The sequence below is a fragment of the Giraffa tippelskirchi genome, chromosome 7 (assembly GCF_054371585.1).
Source record: "Giraffa tippelskirchi isolate mGirTip1 chromosome 7, T2T-mGirTip1v1.2.pri, whole genome shotgun sequence".
In the NCBI taxonomy this organism is placed as follows: Eukaryota; Metazoa; Chordata; class Mammalia; order Artiodactyla; family Giraffidae; genus Giraffa; species Giraffa tippelskirchi.
The window spans coordinates 148,036,547-148,057,454 of record NC_137281.1 but is presented as its reverse complement, the minus strand read 5'-3'; the positions used below and the strand labels follow the sequence as shown (position 1 = coordinate 148,057,454).

Sequence of the window (20,908 nt, the reverse complement as noted above, 5' to 3'; positions counted from 1 at the left end):
ATCCCCGCGCCCACCCCATCCCTGCCACTCACTTCAAATAGTTCCCCTCCCTGAGCCTCAGTTTCCTCCCTTCTAACTAGAGAGGAGTCAACAAACTGCTGCAACACTAGGCTCACGGCGAGTCCCAAGCTGAGTTTATTCAGTTTATTTAGAGACAGGCCAGTTCCCAGGTGTCCTCCCATAAACCCTGCCAGGGCCTGGCCCCAGCTCCGTGTCAGGTGAGTCTGACCCAGCAGGTCGGCATCTGCACCTGAGGCTCCATACAGCCATCCCTGGAATTATGGGAGAGATGGACACAAAAGTGCCTGCAGATACACGCACGTCTTTGATGGGAGGGGAGGAGTGGTCGGCTCTGAAGAGGGGGTCCTGAGGCTGGTGGGTGTCCGCTCTCTGAGGTTTCCCATTTTTTACCGTGTGCACGTATGGCTTTAAAAAAAAAAATCAGTATGTTTTAAAACAAAAAGAAAACAGTCCTGGTGCTTGGAAATAAATGCTGAACAAAGAGAAGGGAGTTCCTTTGCTCCTCCCTTGCCCCACCCGCTGCCAACTCCCCTCCAGCAATTTTGGCCGCTGGGTCCACTGGTGTGTTTGTCTGTTTGTCTGTCTGCTGCCGTCTGCGGTGCCCTGTGCCTGGTAAAATGGGAGAGGAGGAGGTAAAAGGGTGGAGGGCGCTAGGAGGGTGGATGGTAGGCTTGGTGCCCAGGAGCCTCACAGCTGGGAGTGGAGGAGTCCACACACAGCAATCAAGTGTCTGCAACAGAGGCTGCAAAGTAGCCTCAAGAGGCAAGACACAAAGGATGTGCGTGTTTAATGTGACAGTACAAAGCCTTGCACTCAATTATTATTATTATTTTTTATTAGCTAAATTGTCAAATGAGTGGTGGAGATAGAAAGTCCTATGGGTTCCAGGGGAGGAGAGAGGGCTAGGAACTAGATGGCAGGAAGGGCCTGAAGTAGGAGGGACGCTTCCAGCTGGACAACTAAGGTAGGAGACCTGACCTAGGAAGGGGCGTTTGGCGCCTCCTACGCACGGTCTTTCTAAGCAGCACATTTTAATGTAATTTGTTGATGGGAAGGTTGCTAAGACCAAGATGAAAAGGCATCTGGAGCAGTGCTTCCCCAGCTCTCTGTGGTCAGTTTTCTTTGTCATTTCTAATCAATGACTGGCCTTAGTCAGAATGACCACTATTAAGAAGTCTATAAATAACAAGTGCTTGGAGAGGGTGTAGAAAAAAGAGAACCCTCCTACACCGCGGGTAGGAATGTAACTTGTTGCAGCCATTATGGAGAACAGTATGGAGGTGCCTCAAAACACTAAAAATAGAGTTTCCCTATGATCCAACAATTCTACTCCTATGCATATACCCAGATCAAATCTATATACGTCCCCCTATGATCATAACAGCACTATTCACAGTAGTCAAGACATGGAAACAATCTAAATGTCTGTTGACAGATGAATGATTAAAGAAGAAGTGGTACATATATACAATGGAATATTACTCACCCATAAAAAAGAGTGGAATAACGCCATTTGCAGCAACATGGGTGGACCTAGAGATTATCATACTAAGAGAAGTAAGTCAGAAAGAGACAAATATATGGTATCACTTATATGTGGAATCTGAAATTTGAGACAAACAGACCTACGAAACAAAAACAGGCTACAGACATAGAGAACAGACTTTTGGTTGCCATGGGGGAGGAGAGATGAGGGAGAGAAGGACTGGGAGTTTGGGGTTAGCAGACGCACTCTGTTATATATTAGATGGATAAAAACAAGGCCCTACTGTATAGTACAGAGAACTAGATTCAATGTTGTTTAGTTTCTAAGTCGTGTCCAACTCTTTCACAACCCCATGGATGGTAGCCTGGCAGGCTCCTCTGTCCATGGAATTTCCCAGGCAAGAATACTGGAGTGGGTTGCCATTTCCTTCTCCAGGGGACCTTCCCAACCCCTCATCTCCTGCATTTCAGGCTAATTCTTTACCAATGAGCCACTGGGGATTCTGTGATAAACCATAATAGAATAGACTATGAAAAAGAACATGTACATATATGTATAACTGAGTCACTTTGCTATACAGCAGAATTTAAATTGTAAATTAACTAGATTTCAATAAACTTTTTAAAAATGGCCGACTTCTTTTGTAAAACATAACACAAAAGAATTACCTGGAAAAAAATGAAATGGACAAGAGAAATACAAAATACAAGTAAAATGTTTTTTTATTATTATTAGATTCAGCTGTCGTAAATTAACTTTGCCGAACTGATGGGAAAGCATCTAAATGTTTGCAGACACCTTCTGTGCTTGTCCCACCCTGGACCTGAGCAAGCGGTTTGCAGAAGGGCCCCTGACGGCACTTTGAGTAGCCCCCGTTCCAGAGAGAGCCTCAGAAGGCAAGAGGGGGAACCTCAGAGAAGATGGCCACGGGGGGAGGGGAGTGCCTCGGAGACAGGGCTTCGCAGCCCCACCCCGCCCCTACCACTTCCGGGCTTCTCCCCCAACTTTTTCTCTGACTACGCTCTGCTCAGAGCAGCCCCTGGAGAGGCAAGAGGCCCAGGCAGGGATGTGAGGCGTCCCGGCCTGTTAATAATTCAGGATGCCTTCACACTGCGTTATTTAAGTTATTTGTTTGACATCAGTTTGAAGGCGAGACGGAGCCCTGACGGGGGGTGGGGGGCAGGGTAGAGGAACAAGCCTGTTCCCCTTTGCTCTTCCGGGGAACCTGGCCTGTCCTGAGCTGCTGACCGCTCTAACAACGAACACCCTGCAGCGTTCACCCTGCAGGACCAGCCAGTCCTCCTTGGAAGGCGCTTCAGTAAACAGCTCTTGTACTGAGCTTGTTCCTTGGTGAAGGTCTCTCTCTCTTTCTCTCCAACCCCTAAAAGTGGCAAAGTGGGTCCTCTTCCTGGGAAGTGCCGGAAAGCACAGCCACCCAGGCCGGTCATTGAACCCAGTGTTGGCACCTTCTCCCGGGTCAGTGCCTGCCCAGTAGGCTCTGTTAGGCGGCGGTGTATCAACTCGTTTCCCTGCTATGATGGGCACGATGATGAATAAAACGGAAATAAAAGTAACTGCCCTCTCTTGACTCGAGCTCAGACACTGAACTCAGCACTTGACACTCAAACTCTCATCTCATCCTCACTTCCCGAAGAAGGAAATGTGACTATTATTCCCATTTTACAGACAAGCAAGCTGAAGCCGAAAGTTGTAAGTGGCCCGATGAAGTCACACTGGTGGTGGGTGCTAGAGGCAGCTCAGCCTAGTCTATCTGACTGGAAGCTCATATTCTGGACCAGGGTGTGGAGGCAGGAGTGAGTAGGGAGCAGGAAGAGCCAGAGCAGGCTGAAGCTGAGTTTCTCTGAAAGGAGCTAGACCAGGGACAGTGCAGAAAGCCAGCCTGCAGGGGAGCCCTTTATGGTCTATGGGGAGAGGCTGGGGGGTGAGATCGACCATCACCTCTGTTTCCTTGGAAGAGGAAGGAGGTGGCTCTGGGCCCTCCTGTCCACAGCTCTGGGCCCTCCTGTCCACAGCTCTGGGCACGCCTGTCGGCGGCTCTGGGCCCCAGCTCCCAGTAGAGGACATTGTAGGTTATGACCTCAGCAGTGGGAGGGCTTTACACTCATCCCTCTCCCTGAAGCAGTGAGACAACAGGCAAGTCCTACCTGACCACCAAGCCTAGGACCCCCCTCAGGCTTGGAACTGCGAGATGATGAATCTGGACGCAGACTTGAAGCTTCTACATTGTTTAATGGTTACAGATGGGACATAGAATCAGGCAAGACTAATTACCACCTTCCTTTATTCCCCTTCCCCATCACCTAGGATAGAGGAGGTCTCCAGGTCAGGGAGGAAGACGGCTGGGCATGGGGTGGGGAACTCAGTGTGTGTCTTCTCACCTCCTCCTTGGCTGGGTGAATCCTCAGGGGCCAGACTCTAGAAGCCCTGGTTATATCTGAGTAACTAAGGGTAAAGGGACCAGTGGCTGGTTTCTAGCTGTAGCTCTGGGAAGACAGTCAGTCCATGGAACAACTGACCGGTTCAAAATTGGGAAAGGAGTACGACAAGGCTGTATATTGTCTCCCTGTTTATTGAACTGCTATGCAGAATACATCACACGAAATGCTGAGATGAATGAATTACAAGCAGAAACCAAGATGGCTGGGAGGAGAAATACAAGGAGATCAAACCAGTCCATCCTAAAGGAAATCAACCCTGAATATTCCTTGGAAGGACTGATGCTAAAGCTGAAGCTCCAATACTTTGGGCACCTGATGCGAAGAGCCAACTTATCGGAAAGACCATGATGCTGGGAAAGATTGAAGGCATCAGGAGAAGGAGGCAGCAGAGGATGAGATGGTTAGCTAGCATCACTGACTCAGTGGACATGAATTTGAGCAAACTCTGGTAGATAGTGGAGGACAGAGGAGCCTGGAGTGCTGTAGTCCATGGGGTTGCAAAGAGTAGGACACAACTTAGTGACTGAACAACATGGAGTCCTGGGCAACCCCACTGGGAGTCCCTAGACCCCTCCATGGGATGCACCTCTATGTCTTTCTGCAGGGGCAAGGATGATGCAGAGGCCAGGCTAGGGGCTGGAGGGACCTGGTGTGGGCAGCAGGCCAAACGACAGCATATGAGCTACACAGAGTAGATCAAGATTGAGCCACAAACTCCAACACACTAATCCTGGGAAACTGCCTGGACCCCCAAAGTTAGAATCAGCCCCAGAGAGGAGGAGGTTAATGAGGGAAATCCTGATTGTAATGGAGTTTAATCATGAAACAATTTAGAAACCACTGCAGTGACTAAGTTCATCTGAAAGTTATCAAGTTAAATTCTGTGTTCTTTGAGATGATAGAAGGGTGAACGTGGTTTATGACAAAAATCAAGCTTAGTAACGGGAAAAAGAAAATTTACATGTTTGCGTGTCAGGGGGTAAGGAATGTGGAATCATGTTTCTGGGAAATTGAGTCCAGCCTTGCACAGGAATTTCTGCCCTGGGGATCTCAGGAGGCTTAGCCTTCCAGTCCATCCCAGGGTGACCACACTGGGATCTCCACGGATCTCCTGGAGCAAAGGGACTGTGTGGGGGTGACAAGCGAAGATTCATCCTCGTGGTGCTTGCCTGCAAAGTGCAGGGGGGCTCTTTCTGGGCAAAGGAGAGAGAGATAAGTCCATGGGCGAATGTATGTCTTCATGGTACCCAGCTCAGGGAAACCGAACACATATTGAACAAATACTGCTTCCGAACCTTGTCAGACACGAACACGTCAACTCAATTCCACAGGAAGAACAGACGTCACGTGCACATAAAAGTGATGACGGGTAATTGACAACTGACCACTCACAAACCCACCACGGCTCAAAGACTACACACAGCACTCACTCTTTACCTCTGCCTGTGAGGCAGGATTGTTCTCAGTTTATAGAGGAAGAAACTCATACCAGTGAGGTCAAGGTCACCAACACCAGTGAGGTCAAGGTCATGGAGCTGTTGAGTTAGGTGCTTTCATCCTTTGTAGGGCTGTAGACTCATGCTGCTCCCAGGTGCTGGCCCTCCTTGAATCACAGAGCTTGGTGAGACCTCAGAAACTCGGAGGCTGAGCTGGTTTCCCTCCCACCCAGCCCTTGGGGAGGCCCTGCAGAGTTGGGGAGCGAGGAGCCAGTACCCCGTCCTTCTGTACCTTCCAGTAGCCAAATGTGAATGCTGTGACCTCCGAGGGGATGACAATGCCCATTCTATTGGCTGTTTCCAAGCTTCACATGCAAAGCAGTTGGCGCTGTCTGATGTCAGGGAGACCGGGGGACAGGTGGAAGGGGTCAGAGGTATAGAGGCCTAGAGCTCACGGCTGAAAGTCGGGAGCCAAGAGTCAGGCCTCAGGCAGGAACAGAGAGGTCAAGGCAGAAGGGGAATACAGTTGGGGGGAAGCTCTGCTCAGGGGTTTCTGAGAAGCAGTCAGTGGAGGGCGGAGGGGCGTCTGGTTATGCGGGACTGTTTGGCGGAGTCCGCTTCCAGGGTTGGCCATGAGGACCGTGCTTGACTTTCAGAACTTAAAGGCCCTGCAGGTGTAGAGGGGGGACCCTCTTACTCTCCAAGGAGATGAGGAGTGAAGACGTGTGTTCTGCAGCTTTGTAGACTTGGGAAACCTGGAGGTGAGTCAGGGTATTTCTGGATTCTTTCAACGTTGTTATTGTTCAGTCGCTCAGTCGTGTCTGGCTGTTTGCGACCCCATGGACTGTGTAGCCCACCAGGCTCCTCTGTCCGTGGGATTCTCCAGGCAAAAAATACTGGCGTGGGCTGCCATTCCCCTCTCTAGGGGATCTTCCTGGCCCAGGGATCGAACCGGGGTCTCCTGCATTGCAGGCAGACACTTTACCGTGGGGTCCTTTGGGAAAGTTTCACCCAGCATCTGGGAATTGGTGCTGGCCGTGGCACCGGGGACGTGAGGACGGGAGACAGGCTCCACCACTCTGGGGGCCAAGTGTTCCCGCGGGGGCCTCAGGAGCCCTTCCCCAGGACGGCCGTGTCCACTTCCAGCTTGCTGACACCCCTCGAGTCAGGACCAGGCCCAGAAGTGCTCCTGGGCCATGGGGATGTGGGGGATGCAGCTCGGGCCAGGGCTGGGCAGTTACCACTGTGGAAAGGGCGATGTCGGCTGCGGGGGCACCCTCTGAGACAGACATGGCACCCAGCCCCCCGGGATCCCTAGTGACACCCACAGCGCCCCCAGGAAGGGGGTGACCAGTTCCCCCTTACAGGTGTGAGGAAGCAGCAGATGAGAGATGTTGCCTTCTGCCCAGGCTCCTGAGGCCGGCCAGTGGCAAAGCTGGGCTCTTACTTTGGAGCTCTAACCTGCTTTCTGCCCTTGGTGTCTAGCCCAGGAGGGGCCTTTGCGAAGCTGGTGGCCCTGGTAGCAAAACCCGCCAGGGACGTGGTTTCGCCCCCTTCATTAAGGACTTCCCTAGTAGCTCAGCTGGTAAAGAATCCCCCTGCAATTCGGGAGACCTGGGTTTGATCCCTGGGCCGAGAAGATCCCCTGGAGGAGGCAATGGCTACCCACTCTAGTATTCTGGCCTGGAGCACTCCATGGACTGTAGTCTAATGGGACACGACTGAGAGACTTTCCCTTCACTTCTTCCCCTGCAGAAACAAGTCTCGCTGCCAGTTTGACCAAATTCCCTCCCTCGCCCTTTCCTCTGGGTCTTACTTGAGGTTAGCTGGCCACAGCTTCCTGCAGACATGAAGAAGGGAAAGGCCGCCAGGGGTTCCAGCCTCTCCCAGCCTCCCCGAGAAAATCTGCATCTTAATGGAGAGGGAGTGAGCATCCTGGGATCCTGGGAGATGCTGGGGAAGGAGCCTGGGGTGGGGTGGGGGGGTTAGCCCAGTTCTTACCCTCCAGGCACAGAAGGTTGGGGTGCTGGGTTAGGGCCCGCCCGGGGTTCCTGGCTCCTGCCTGGAGGCCTCTGCCAGGAAGGGCATGACTCCGCAGGGCTGGCTTCTGAGAACTGGGCCAGGCTCCAGGCTGAGCCCCGGGCAGCTCCCCAAGGCTCAGTCTCGCCTCTTTCCCTACCCCACGTAGCAGGCCGGGCCTCCTCGCTGCCCTCTTTTGTGAAGCTGAGGAACCCAGGGCCAGCTTCCTGCCTGCCAGCTGGTTTCCCGGCACCGTCTAACCCTGGACCAGCTGTGAGTGAGGGGGCGGGAGAAGCCGCTGGCCTCTGGGAAGTGGAAACCAGGAGACGGGCGGCCCAGGCGGGCGGGTTTAGGCTGGGGCGGTGAGGCCAGTAGGCCTGGGCAGCATCCTGGAGGAATTTCTGAATTACCTCCTGGCTGGAGACCAGAGGCCAGAGCGGGGCCTGGGCTGGTCCTGCTGGCTGCAGCCTTCCCACCTCCAGCCCATGTCTCTGCCCATCTGCCTGGGCATCGCAGCATCCTCTGATGGACGGGCGAGAACTCAGCTCAAAGGGGATGGTCAGGGCTCTCCCTCCCTTATTGTGGGGAGGTGGGGAGGCGGAGAGGCGGGGGGGTGGTGGTGAGGGCTAAGGGGGAGGGGCGAGTCCTCCCCGACCTTGGCCTCGCCTGCCCTCTGGTGAGCTCAGGGCTGCTCTCCATCTCCCCCGCCCTCCAGAATCACAGGTTCCGCCTGGCCAAAGTCGAGAGGAGGCCTCTGGTCTCTGCATCTTTACTGGAGTGTTTGGGGGGTGGGAGGTGGTGGGTCGGGTGCTCCAGCACCCCCCAATTCTGTCCCCCAGACGGGACGGCTCTCGCTGTGCCAATGTCAGGCAGGACCGGCCGCAGGGCCTGTGGGGCTGTATCGGTTAGAAAGTTATTAAGAGTTTGAAGACAGTGCCAGCAGAGCAGGAAACCAAGCCCCAGAGCTTCCTCATTATGGACCCTCCCCACCCTGTGTGACTGCACAGGCTGCACCCATAAAACCAGCCCTGCTCCCAGAAAGTCCTGGACCCTCGCGGCCCCACCCCATCTGTCTCCTGGACCTTGGCTGGAGGGCAGATCTGAGCAGGCCCCCCCAGAACGCCCCTCAGCCCCCGCCTCTGCTCCTTCATGTCTCACGCTGTAATCAGTGTCATCAGTGATGCCCTACCCTGACATCCACCCCGGGGAAACTGAGGCAGCAGGAAGGCCCTGTGGACTCCCCCACCCCTGATGATGGGAGGAGGGATGGTGGGGGTGGCTGAGCCCAGGACTCCCCTCATCGGCCCGGGGCTCCCTCAGCGGCCCAGGGCTCTGGGTGGGACTCGGTGGTGGGGAAGTTGCTGCTTTAGCCTTCGGATCTCCATCAAGACTGTCCCCTCTGCATGGGGAGGAACTGGAGGTGGGGTTCAGGGCGGCTTTGCCAGCTTCAGACCTGGCATCCGGACAGCCAAGCCTGGTCGCTTTGCTCTTGGTCTCCCCCGCACAGCGGTTGGCTCGGCTGCCCCTTGGCAGGATGACTGCCCCGGGGGATGGGGTCTGATCCAGGAGTGTACTGACCTGGAAATTGTGCTGGGCTCTGGCAGCAGTGGCTGGCCAAGGTCAGGGAGCAGGCCAGAAGCCAGCCCTCCAGTTGCAGGGAAAGGCCGAGTCCAAGTCCGGAGGGAAGGTGGGCCTGACCGCCACTGCTCTGCTCTGGCTGCCACTGCCTGGGGGGGACCCTCCTGCCTGCTCCGCCGGCCTCAGGGATGAGAAAGCCTGCCACCCTCCGCTTCGGGTGCACGGAGGACCTGACCAGGGGCCCCAGGAGGTCTGTGTGCGGGGTCCCATCGACTCTCACAAAAGCCGTAGGTGGCAGGTCCTGTTATTGTCACAGTGAGAGTCAGATTAGCTGGGAAGCTGGTTCTAGGCCACAGGGCTGTCTCGTTGTCCCCACGCTGCCCTTCCTCCGCGGCAGTCATCAGAGTGGCCGTGTTGGCGTGCCTGTCTGATCAACGTCCATCTCTCTGATCGAGCTTGAGCCCCGTGTCCCTGAGTGGAGCTGCCCCTTGAATTCACATCTGACCCATGGCGACATTCTAGGCTCCGACCCTGGTGCCACACACAGGGCCTGGCACGTGGTAAGACTCCCCATAAAGAACAAGGGAAGGTGGGAGGGGATTGAGTCAGGAGTGCCACACGGGTCAGCCGGACGCCCAGCCTGCACCCCTACCCCATGGCTGCACGACCTGCCCCTCACCTGGGTTCCCTGATGTGCTCCTGCTGGACCAGAGTAGGGCCAGGTGGGGCTCTGCATTGGCGGGTGGCTGGGAGGGGGGCAGGACTGAATGTGGGGTCACCCCCTCCACCCCTCTGTCAGGGTCCCCACCACTGGGGCTCCTTCACGGGAGACCCCTCCCATCCCCGAGCTGGCTGATTCCTGGCTGATTTATTGCCTTCCCTGCCCTGTGAGGCTGGGGTCGCGGCAGTTGGGAGAGTCCGTCCCTGTGAGGTTGGGGGGCCAGGGCGTGTGTCACCAGGGGTGCCTCTTCTGGAAGAAACACCCATGTGGATTCTTCCCTGTGGATCCGCCCTGGGGATCTCCCAATGAGTGTCCAGTCCCCCGCTTTCCTGGTGCTCTTGGAGCGTCTGCTCCTACTGTTTGGCCGGAGCCACAGCTCGGGGCCAGTCGTCCTGCTGTCGGGAGCCTCTGTGGGCATTCACCCCAAATGCGTCTGCAGCGGGCACTGCCAGGGTGCCGGGGAGCGTGTCTGCGGGAACAGTTCTCAGGAACCCCCACAGCGGGGCTGCTGAGAGCAGGGACCCCTTCGCTCGTTCTCCCATCTTGGACTGTATCCAATGAATATCTCTGCGTTCACCCTCCCGGTGCCCCAGGAATGGTGTTCAGCGAGGGGATCTATGCCTGGACAGTTCAGCCCAGACTCCAGGGGCTCATGGTCCAGTCTGGGATGAGTGTACTATCCCTGACATTATATTTGTAAATTTTTTTTAAAGAGGGCCCCCGGTTTGTAAGCTCAGACTCCAAGAACCTGCATCAGACCATGAGGGGGCAGACTGAAGGCCGCCCCTGTGTTGCTGCAGCCAGCTGCATTGCTGCCTTTTTTCAGGCATCCAGTAAGAATTCGCAGGTGGCTCAGTGGTAAAGAATTCACCTGCAACGCAGGAGAAGTGGGTTTGATCCCTGGGTCAAAAAGATGCCCTGGAGAAGGAAATGGCAACCCACTCCAGTATTCTTGCCTGGGAAAATCCAAGGACAGGGGAGCCTGGCAGGCTACAGTCGATGGGATCTCAAAAGAGCTGGATCCGACTTAGAGACTAAACAACAGTAAGAGTTTGATTTCCCCGAGCCAGTCTGGAATCCTATTTTCTTTTCCTGTGTTTTTCCCCAGCCCTGCCTTAGAGCTGAGACCGCCGGCCCGAGTCAGAGGACTTGTGGGATTGGCGCGCCCTCTGCTGGCAAGATCGAGGTACAGCCGGGAGCGTGGTACACCCCCGGTAGCGGCTGCATTGAAACCCTGCTGTTAGGACGCTGGCAGGCGGGTCTAGGGGTTAGTACACAGGCAAGCCTCTCCAGTTGGGCGTGGACACATTCAAGTACACATACCATGTCCTGTAATTCAGATGCGAGCGTGTAATTCAGATGTGTCTTTGCGTACACATGTTCCATTTCCACTGCACCTGGGGTGACATCACCTGGGGTCTGCCGCAATGCAGTTAATGGAGTTAGCGTCAACTCCACAGGTTAAGCACTGGGTCCCCCACAGACTACCCCCACTGTGCTTCCAGCCACAAGCGGGGTTCTCCAGGGCACCTGCACGTCTGAGCAGCCAGAAACAAAGTAGTGAGTTCCCATGACCCTTCAGGTTTGGTAATTCACTCCCCCAAACTCTCAGACTCACTGCAAGTGCTGTCCTGTTGATGGCAGTTTCATTTATTTTATAAAGTTTACAACTCAGGAGCAGCTAGATGAAGAGGCCTGCAGGGCAAGACGTGGGGGAGAGGGTGTGGAGTCGGGGCACATCACCTCCCAGGACGCTCCCCAGAACCCCCTGTCCAACGTTTTCATTGGGGTTTCATTACTTCTCACAGCATCGGCAGGACTGATTGAACACTGATTGAACACTGATTGACTCAGTCTCCAGCTCCCTGTCCTTCTATTGGCTGAAGGACCCATCAGCTTACACCTGTGACCTTTCTCAGTTCAGTTCAGTTCAGTTGCTCAGTTGTGTCCGACTCTTTGTGACCCCATGAATCGCAGCACGCCAGGCCTCCCTGTCCATCACCAACTCCCGGAGTTTACCCAAACGCATGTCCATCGAGTCGGTGATGCCATCCAACCATCTCATCCTCTGTCGTCCCCTTCTCCTCCTGCCCCCAATCCTTCCCAGCATTAGGGTCTTTTCCAATGAGTCAGCTCTTCACATGAGGTGGCCAAAGTATTGGAGTTTCAGCTTCAGCATCAGTCCTTCCAATGAACAACCAGGACTGATCTCCTTTACGATGGACTGGTTGGATCTCCTTGCAGTCCAAAGGACTCTCAAGAGTCTTCTCCAACACCACAGCTCAAAAGCATCAATTCTTCGGCGCTCAGCTTTCTTTATAGTCCAACTTTCACATCCATACATGACCACTGGAAAAACCATAGCCTTGACTAGACGGACCTTTGTGGACAAAGTAATGTCTCTGCTTTTTAATATGCTGTATAGGTTGGTCATAACTTTCCTTCCAAGGAGTAAGCATCTTTTAATTTCATAGCTGCAATCACCATCTGCAGTGATTTTGGAGCCCAGAAACATAAAATCAGCCACTGTTTCCATTGTTTGCCCATCTATTTGCCATGAAGTGATGGGACCAGATGCCATGATCTTAGTTTTCTGAATATTAATCTTTAAGCCAACTTTTTCACTCTCTTCTTTCACTTTCATCAAGAGGCTCTTTAGTTCTTCTTCACTTTCTGCCATAACGGTGGTGTCATCTGCTTATCTGAGGTTATTGATATTTCTCCCGGCAATCTTGATTCCAGCTTGTGCTTCTTCCAGCCCAACGTTTCTCACGATGTACTCTACATAGAAGTTAAATAAGCAGGGTGACAATATACAGCCTTGACGTACTCCTTTTCCTATTTGGAACCAGTCTGTTGTTCCATGTCCAGTTCTAACTGTTGCTTCCTGACCTGCATACAGGTTTCTCAAGAGGCAGGTCAGGTGGTCTGGTAGTCCCATCTCTTTCAGAATTTTCCACAGTTTATTGTGATCCACACAGTCAAAGGCTTTGGCATAGCCAATAAAGCAGAGGTAGATGTTTTTCTGGAACTCTCTTGCTTTTTCGATGATCCAGCGGATGTTGGCAATTTGATCTCTGGTTCCTCTGCCTTTTCTAAAACCAGCTTGAACATCTGGAAGTTCACGGTTCATGTATTGCTGAAGCCTGGCTTGGAGAATCTTAAGCATTACTTTACTAGCATGTGAGATGAGTGCAATTGTGTGGTAGTTTGAGCATTCTTTGGCATTGCCTTTCTTTGGGATTGGAATGAAAACAGACATTTTCCAGTCCTGTGGCCACTGCTGAGTTTTCCATATTTGCTGGCATATTGAGTGCAGCACTTTCACAGCATCATCTTTGAGGATTTGAAATAGCTCAACTGGAATTCCATCACCTCCACTAGCTTTGTTCGTAGTGATGCTTCCTAAGGCCCACTTGACTTCACATTCCAGGATGTCTGGCTCTAGGGGAGTGATCACACCATCGTGATTATCTGGGTCATGAAGATCTTTTTTGTACAGTTCTTCTGTGTGTTCTTGCCACCTCTTCTTAACATCTTCTGCTTCTGTTAGGTCCATACCATTTCTAGGAAGCTATCTAGGCGGGGCCCAGCCTGAGACCCATCATTAGCATAATGAAGGCACTCCCGCGGGCTTTTTGAAGCATGTGCTAGGAACTGGGGAAAAGACCTTTTCTTTTCAGATTATACCATAGCACATGGGTGCATGCTAGTTTCATTCATCCCAGGCACATCCAGCCTGTCAGTCCCACCCCAGCTCATCACAGACTCCCTGAGTTCAGTTCAGTCACTCAGTTGTGTCCGACTCTTTGCAGCTCCCTAGACTGCAGCACTCCAGGCTTCCCTGTCCATCACCAACTCCCAGAGCTTGCTCAAATTCATTCCCATCGCATCGGTGATGCCATCCAACCATCTCATCCTCTGTCATCCCCTTCTCCTCCCACCTTCAATCTTTCCAAGCATCAGGGTCTTTTCCAATCAGTCGGTTCTTCCATCAGGGGGCCGAAGTATTGGAGCTTCAGTTTCAGCATCTGTCCTTCCAAAGAATATTCAGGACTGATTTCCTTTAGGATTGATTGGTTTGATCTCCTTGCAGTCCAAGGGACTCACTAAGACAGACTCCCTTAGTCTCTAAGACAGACTCCCTAAGAGGTGGCAAAACAACAGAGTGGTCTCCCAGGATCACAATACTGTCCCTCCTTAAAAGGCCCCGCTGAGCCCCGGAGAGCCGTTCCCCCACCCCACCACACTGCCCTCAGTTTCTCCTCTTCTCCAGAATGTCTGCTTCCCCAAGGAGCGCTGTTCCTTTCCTCTAGTTCAAGGTCACTGTTTCCCTCTAGTTCAAGGTCAGTGTTTAGGACACAGGCTTGCCTTGCCAATCATTGCTTTCTTTTGTTTAAAAACGAAACCAAACAAAACCAATCCCAAGCCAGGCCCCCGCTTGACAGGGCAGCCTGGTCCCCTGAGGACACCGCAGCTTGCCACCACGGTCACACAGAGGCTGCAGCAGGCACCACTGACCCGTGGGAGGCACTCAGAACCCCTGCCCCCCACACTGTCCCCCGCCACTGCTCAGGGGCTCCATTCAGCTGCAAAGACACAGCTGCTGGAGGGAGTTCTCTGTGGCCTTTGCTTCTTTGGCTGCAGGCTCCTGAATCGAACCCAGAGTGCGCGTGTCTGGTGTAGGTCCAAGCTACAAGTCCCAGCTGCCCCTCCCAGAGCCTGTAAGGTGAGACCCTCCGAGCCCAGGAGGGGGCTTCAGATCTTAGGAACCAAGAAACAGGCCAGATGTCCCCATATCCCCTGTGTTGCCCACAGCACGCTCCTGGTCCCTTCCACCTCCTCCTAGTTCTTAAGATTCTGGACATATTCGTTTGATTTCACTCAAGGGTTAAACCAAAGCCCGAGACTGGAATGCCTCCCGCCGTGTTTCAAAGACCCAGTACTTGGATGTTTCAAAGATGGCTGCTCAGTTTGGCCCCTAAGGTGCCCTTCGGGACCTTCGGCTCCCTGCAGCCCTCCCTCGGAGGAGAGGAACTCCTCTGTGATGAGGGCATGCTTATAATAAGGACTTCCTCTGCCAGGCCTGGGGTTCAGTGCTTCACACGCAACTCTGTGGGGGAGCGGGTACCATTATCACCCTATTCACAGATAAGGAGATGGAGACTGAGGGAGGTTGAGTGACCACCTCAAGGTTACAGAGCTGACCTGGCTCTGAATCTCAGCCTTGCTTCTTCCTAGCAGAAGACTTTGGGTGAGATGCTCAACTTCTCCATGCCTGTGTTCCCTAAGCTGTAAAACGGGGATGATCACAGACCTCACTGCACAGGGTTCCTGAGAGGATGCAAACAGTTAGTGCACATATGTCTGGAGAAAACCATAATTCAGAAGGGTGCGTGCACCCCAATGTTCATTGCAGGACTACTTACAATAACCAAGACATGGAAGCAACCTAAATGTCCATCGACAGAGGAGTGGATGAAGAAGATGTGGTATATATACAGTGTAATGTTACTCAGCCATAAAAATGGACAAAATAATGGCATTTGCGGCAACATGGATGGATCTAGAGATTGTTATTCTGAGTGAAGTAAGTCAGACAAAGACAAATATCATGTGATATTGCTTATATGTGGAATCTTAAAAAATTGGAACAAATGAACTCATTTAAAAAACAGAAATAGAGTCACAGATGTAGAAAACAAACTTATGGTTACCATGGGGGGAAAAAAGGGGAAAGAAAAATTGGGAGTTTGGGATTGACATACATACACAACTGTATATAGAATAGATAACTAATGAAGACCTGCAGTTTAGCACAGGGAACTTTACTCAATACCCTGTAAAGATCCATATAGGAAAAGAATCTTAAAAAGAGTAGATATATGTATATGTATAACTCATTCACTTTGCTGTACACTTGAAACTATCTCAGCAGTAAAAATCAACTAAACTCCAATACAAATTAAAACAAAACAAAGAGTTAATGCACAACGCCAAACTGAGTTGGAGAAACTGGAAAACACAAACTTAATGAAATGGGAGCACTGAATATGAAATAGAAAAAGTGAAATAAACTGGATAAAAGTAAAAGATTCTCCATCTCTTTTTTGGTTGTTGTTCTTTCTCAAGCTTTTATAAAGCATGGTAGAAAAGCTTTTGTGTATATATATATATATATATATATATATATATATATAGTGTATGTAATGTAAACATTGGAGAAGGAAATGGCAACCCACTCCAGTATTCTTGCCTGGAGAATCCTCGGGACGGTGGAGCCTGGTGAGCTGCCGTCCATGGGGTCGCACAGAGTCGGACACGACTGAAGCGACTTAGCAGCAGCAGCAGCAGCAATGTAAACATATTTTAGAAAATATATTAATTTTTGCCTAGCTAAAAAATTTATGACATTTTGATTCTACTTGTTTGACTTAGTATGTATAGAATGCTAAATTGCTAATTTATATTCACTCAAAACTTTGATATAGTTCCAGTATTTTGGCATTTAGCATTACTGCTGAAAGTCTGGAAAGCTTATTATCTTAGTGATTTAAAAAAAACTGAATGAGGCTTGAAACTTCTAATCCAATTCTGAGAATATAAACAAATACTATGTTGTAAAAAATCAAACCAAAACAAACAAAAAACCCCAGGACATTAACATGTGATGGGCTTCCCTTGTGGCTCAGATGGTAAAGAATCTGTCAGCAATGCGGGAGACCAGGGTTCGATCCCTGGGTCAGTAAGCTCCCTTGCAGAAGGAAATGGCAGTCCACTCCGGTATTCTTGCCTGGAGAATTCCATGGACAGAGGAGCCTGGTGGGCCACAGCCCATGGGGTCCCAAAGAGTCAGACACGACTGAGTGACCAATACACACACACACACACACACACACACAGTATTATTAACTAAAGCACATATTTTGTTCAAACTTCACAAAATTTTATGCTGGTGTCCATTATTTGTTTTATGAATCTTATTCAAGATTCCACATTGTATTTAGTTGCACTGAGCAGCTTCAGCTGCATGCAAAAAATTCTGGTAAATTCTCTTTTCATTTTTATTGTTACAAATATTTTCTAATTTTCCTTGTTATGGTTTCTAAGATACCTTCATCATTTAAAAGTTGACATATAATTTTCAAATACATGGTTTTTTAAATAGTATTTTTGATATTAATTTCTCATTTACATGTTTTTCTTCTCTGCAATCACCCTTGGTGGTTTTTCAGTCTTCTGACTTTCTTGAGGCTTTCAATGGCTAAGTCAAAGACCTCTCTTGGTAAATGTCACATTGTACTTAAAAATATGTGTGTTATTTTCAAATATCTTTTGATATTGATTTCTAACATAATTCCACAGTGATAACAGAATAGGCTGTATGATTGTAATACCTTTAGACCATGAAATTTTTGCATCTCGTTTCATGTCCCTGGATGTGTTCCAGTGTCTCCTAGTTTACAGTCTATGGAAACTTGAATAGAATTTGTAACCTACTGTTGTGTGAAAATTGTATAAACCATAATTACGTTGAATTGGTTCATGGTGCTTTTCAGGTCTACTATATCCTACTTTTCTATATATTCATTCTATTAATTTTTGAGAGTTTGGTATTGAAATTCCAATTAAAAATTTTTATCTACTTAAAAAAAATTGTAATATATAGTGTAACTGTATGTAACTTTGTCCTGTATTTTCCATCTCCAATAAATGTATTATCATACTTTCATAATAAAAAAAAAATAGCAAAGCTAAGCTGGGCATGGAAGGAGGGCATGCCCCGGGTACCTGCACTTCAGCTAGCCCCCTTTGGTGCCTGGCCATCTTTGACCAGACAGCCTCTCTTACTCCTGCCTCGCCCGTCTCCTTCTACCTTGGTCTTCAGCTTCTGCTGGGGTCCTCCTGCCGCCAGTCTCCTGACATGGCAGGCTGCTAAAGCGCGAGTCAGCCCATCGCTCCTCTCTGGTCTTGCCCAGCTCCAAGGTGGGCTGGCTGGGGGTGGGGGCCTGAATATTTCTGGAGCTTGTACTGAGCACCTGATTTTCTTCCTCACTACAAGGGTGCAAGACTTCCTGTAGCTCAAACGGTAAAGAGTCTCCCTGCGATGCAGGAGACCAGGGTTCAATCCCTGGGTTGGGAAGTTCCTCTGGGGAAGGGGATGGTAATCCGCTCCAGTATTCTTGCCTGGAGAATCCCATGGACAGAGGAGTCTGGTAAGCTACAGTCCGTAGGGTTGCAAAGAGTCGGCACAACTGAGCGACTAACACACAAAGGGTGCTAGGTAGATGTGAGTGACTTTGATTCATAACGAGGACAGGTGTGTCCAAGCATCAGGCTGTGGGACTCTTTGGGGCTCTGACATCATGCCAGGCTCCTGGGGGCAGAAGTCTGGGAAGTCAGAGAAAAGGCACAGCAAGAACCACAAAGCAAGCTGAGCCAACAGCCCTCAGGTGGACTTTTGGAGCTGACCTGACACCTAGTGGCCACAAGTAGGAACTACGCCACACCTGGGCAGGTTCCAGGGCTGCTGCAGGCAGGGTTTTGGCTGGGCCTCCGTGATGGGGGTGAGTGTCAAGGGGTGGGCCGGAGGGTCCGGGATGGTGGCTTCTCCATATCTCCATCATTCCCCCAAAGCTATATACACAAAAATAACTTTGATAAGAAAATGTGCTGCCTTCTCTCTTTTAGGCAAAAGGTGAATAAAAGCATTTTGAGAAAACTTTGCTGTTTTTATTGATCCCTTGAGAGTCCCTTAGACAGAAAGGAGATCCAACCAGTCCATCCTAAAGGAAATCAAGCCTGAATATTCACTGGAATGACTGATGCTGAAGCTGAAACTCCAATACTTTGGCCACCTGGTGTGAAAAACTGACTCATTTGAAAAGACCCTGATGCTGGGAAAGATTGAAGGCGGGAGGAGAAGGGGACGACAGGGGATGAGGTGGTTGGATGGCATCACCAATTCAATGGACATGAGTTTGAGCAAACTCAGGCAGATAGTGAAGGGCAGGGAAGCCTGGCGTGCTGCTGTCCATGGGATCGCAAAGAGTCAGACACGACTGAGTGACCAAACAATGAATGAACAACAACAATCTATGAATGAACAACAAGAATCTATAGTCCCTAACAAGTTTTGATGTAATAGCCTCATACCAGTAATTATTGGATGCTCAGTTATGAGCATAGACTTGATGGAGAATTTTAAGGGTTATAATAGTCTTAAAAGGCAAGCTCCCTAACTTCAAGGGGATCCGATTTATTTAGGGAGTCAAATATATCTACATACCCTGATAGGTGGGGTAGATGTGAGTTTCAGCTCACAAACTCCTTGTATTGCTTTCTTTTCATCATCCTAATTTTGACTCTGAGCCCATACAACAGTCTAATTAACGGAAGTTCCACTTTAGGCTAAGACTCTGAATGAGGAAAGGGAGGGGAGAATAAGCTGCGGGGAGTGGGACAGAGATTATTTCAGATCATGATTCCACCACACGTGCAGAGAGGGCTTAACATCGCCTCCACCCTTGATGAAGAAGAAGTAAAGTGAACCCCGACGGCTGGGGCCTTGATTCCCAGGTGCCATTCCAGCACTTCCCTGGTGCTCCAAAGTGTTGGTCCCTGGGCACCCCCAAACTCTCCCAGCTTTCCCTAGCTTGCCCAAAACATTTGCCAAGTGCACGAGTTTTTTCATCTCACACATATTTTTTTATTGAGCACCTACTATAAGCAGGCACTGTGCAGGTACAAAGGAGGTGCACAAGAGAGTTCCTGCCCTTGTTCGTCCCAAAGGTGGCCTGGCGAGGTTAATCAAAACCCCTGAAGGTACCCATTCCCCCTATCGGCTCAACATATGCTGTTCTTGGCTATACCTGCTCTTCTTTCGCTAAGCTCCTCGCGCCTCCCCAGCTTCCCAAGGAATTTTACAAAGAAATGCAGGACAGCAGATCCCTAGAACCAACGGGGGATCTTTGGTTTCAGCTGTCCCACTTTTCAGGTGGAACCATGAGGCTTCAAGGTCAGGTGGCCAGGCCGTGCCAGGCTACACTGCATGCCAGCTCGCTCTGTCTCCCGCTGGACTCTCTCCACGTGACACCCTGGCATGCGCGTCCAGAGGCCCCGTCCTCACTTCCTGAGCACCTGCTCCCTCTGCCGCTGCCTCCCGAGTCTCAGCCATCCCCCCCAGACACAGTTTACAAGCACGGTGGTGACTGCTTGCGTGTGCTGACCTTTCCCCTACTGCTTTCATCCTGTCGCCCAGCAACCCCACGCTCCCAATTTGTCTCATAGCTCTTGATGAGGCCACCAAGGACGAGCCCCCTAAAACTGGAGGGTGCTCCCAGGGGAAGGGCACGCCACCAGCAGCCCGGAGACCCAAGCCAGACTTTATTGGCTGGCTCACTGCCCTGGCCTTCGGGTCTGTCCACCGAGGTTTCAGCCAGCTCTCCGCCTCCTCCCCTGCCACCAGCCCAGCCAATGCACCAGGAGTTCTCTGTCGCCGAGACGGCTTTCCAGACCGGACGTGTTGCTATGACTTCGTCATTTTCAAGAAACTGGATTGAAAGGTAAGGGGATAACGCTGAGCACCGATGCAGCCTCGTGGCTGATCGCCGAGAGTGTTTAGACAGGCTCGAACCCCAGTGAGACCATGTGTAAACCCATCTCTCGTCTTGGCAAAGCAATGACCGAGGTGAGGTTCAGCGTCCGGACAGGGATGAGGGTAGGTTTACGTTGTCGGCTTTGGCAGCAGATTTAATCCGGGGTCCGAGCCACCCAACCCATGTTAGACAAATACATGTGCAAACACAACATACGAAAGAAAGTTGGTGACTGTTACTTGTGGCAGCAAAACATTGGGAATAACCTAGCAGTCGGCAAGAGAGTCTCTTTCCGCACTGTGAAATACCATGCGGTGGTTGAAAAGGCTGAGACAGATCTAAACATACTAACGTGGACAGTTCGCCAAACGATACTGTAAGGCAAAGCAAGGTCAGAGGACTGTGACAGTACCGTTCTTTGCGTGTGTGTTAGTCGTTCAGTTGTGTCTGACTCTGCGACCCCATGGACTGTAGCCCACCAGGCTCCTCTGTCCGTAGGATTTCCCAGGCAAGAATACTGAAATGGGTTGCCATTCCCTTCTCTAGGGGATCTTCCCGACCCAGGGATCGAACCCAGGTCTCCTGCATTG

General features: G+C 51.0%; 2 protein-coding genes across 19 annotated transcripts in view; one reads left to right on the top strand and one right to left on the bottom strand.

Annotated features, from left to right (window-relative positions):
* Nucleotides 1-117: 117 nt before the first annotated feature.
* Nucleotides 118-20,908, bottom strand: part of LRRC74A (leucine rich repeat containing 74A) — a 50,483-nt gene continuing 29,692 nt past the window's right edge. For 12 of the 14 annotated variants that reach the window (XR_014059316.1, XR_014059317.1, XM_081509369.1 and 9 more), the window contains one exon: nucleotides 20,089-20,273. Coding sequence is in view for 12 of the 14 variants with exons in the window: in XM_081509369.1 (XP_081365495.1) it covers nucleotides 20,249-20,273 (25 nt within the window). In the remaining 2 variants the exon portion in view is untranslated. Of the gene's footprint in view, nucleotides 427-1,507; nucleotides 1,555-20,088; nucleotides 20,274-20,908 lie in introns of those variants that run through there. The other 2 variants (XM_081509361.1, XM_081509362.1) reach the window with 1 other exon arrangement.
* Nucleotides 19,833-20,908, top strand: part of ANGEL1 (angel homolog 1) — a 64,610-nt gene continuing 63,534 nt past the window's right edge. For 2 of the 5 annotated variants that reach the window (XM_081509354.1, XM_081509353.1), the window contains exon 1: nucleotides 19,833-20,285. The gene's annotated coding sequence lies outside the window, so the exon portion shown is untranslated. The remainder of the gene's footprint in view (nucleotides 20,286-20,908) is intronic. The other 3 variants (XM_081509357.1, XM_081509347.1, XM_081509349.1) reach the window with 2 other exon arrangements.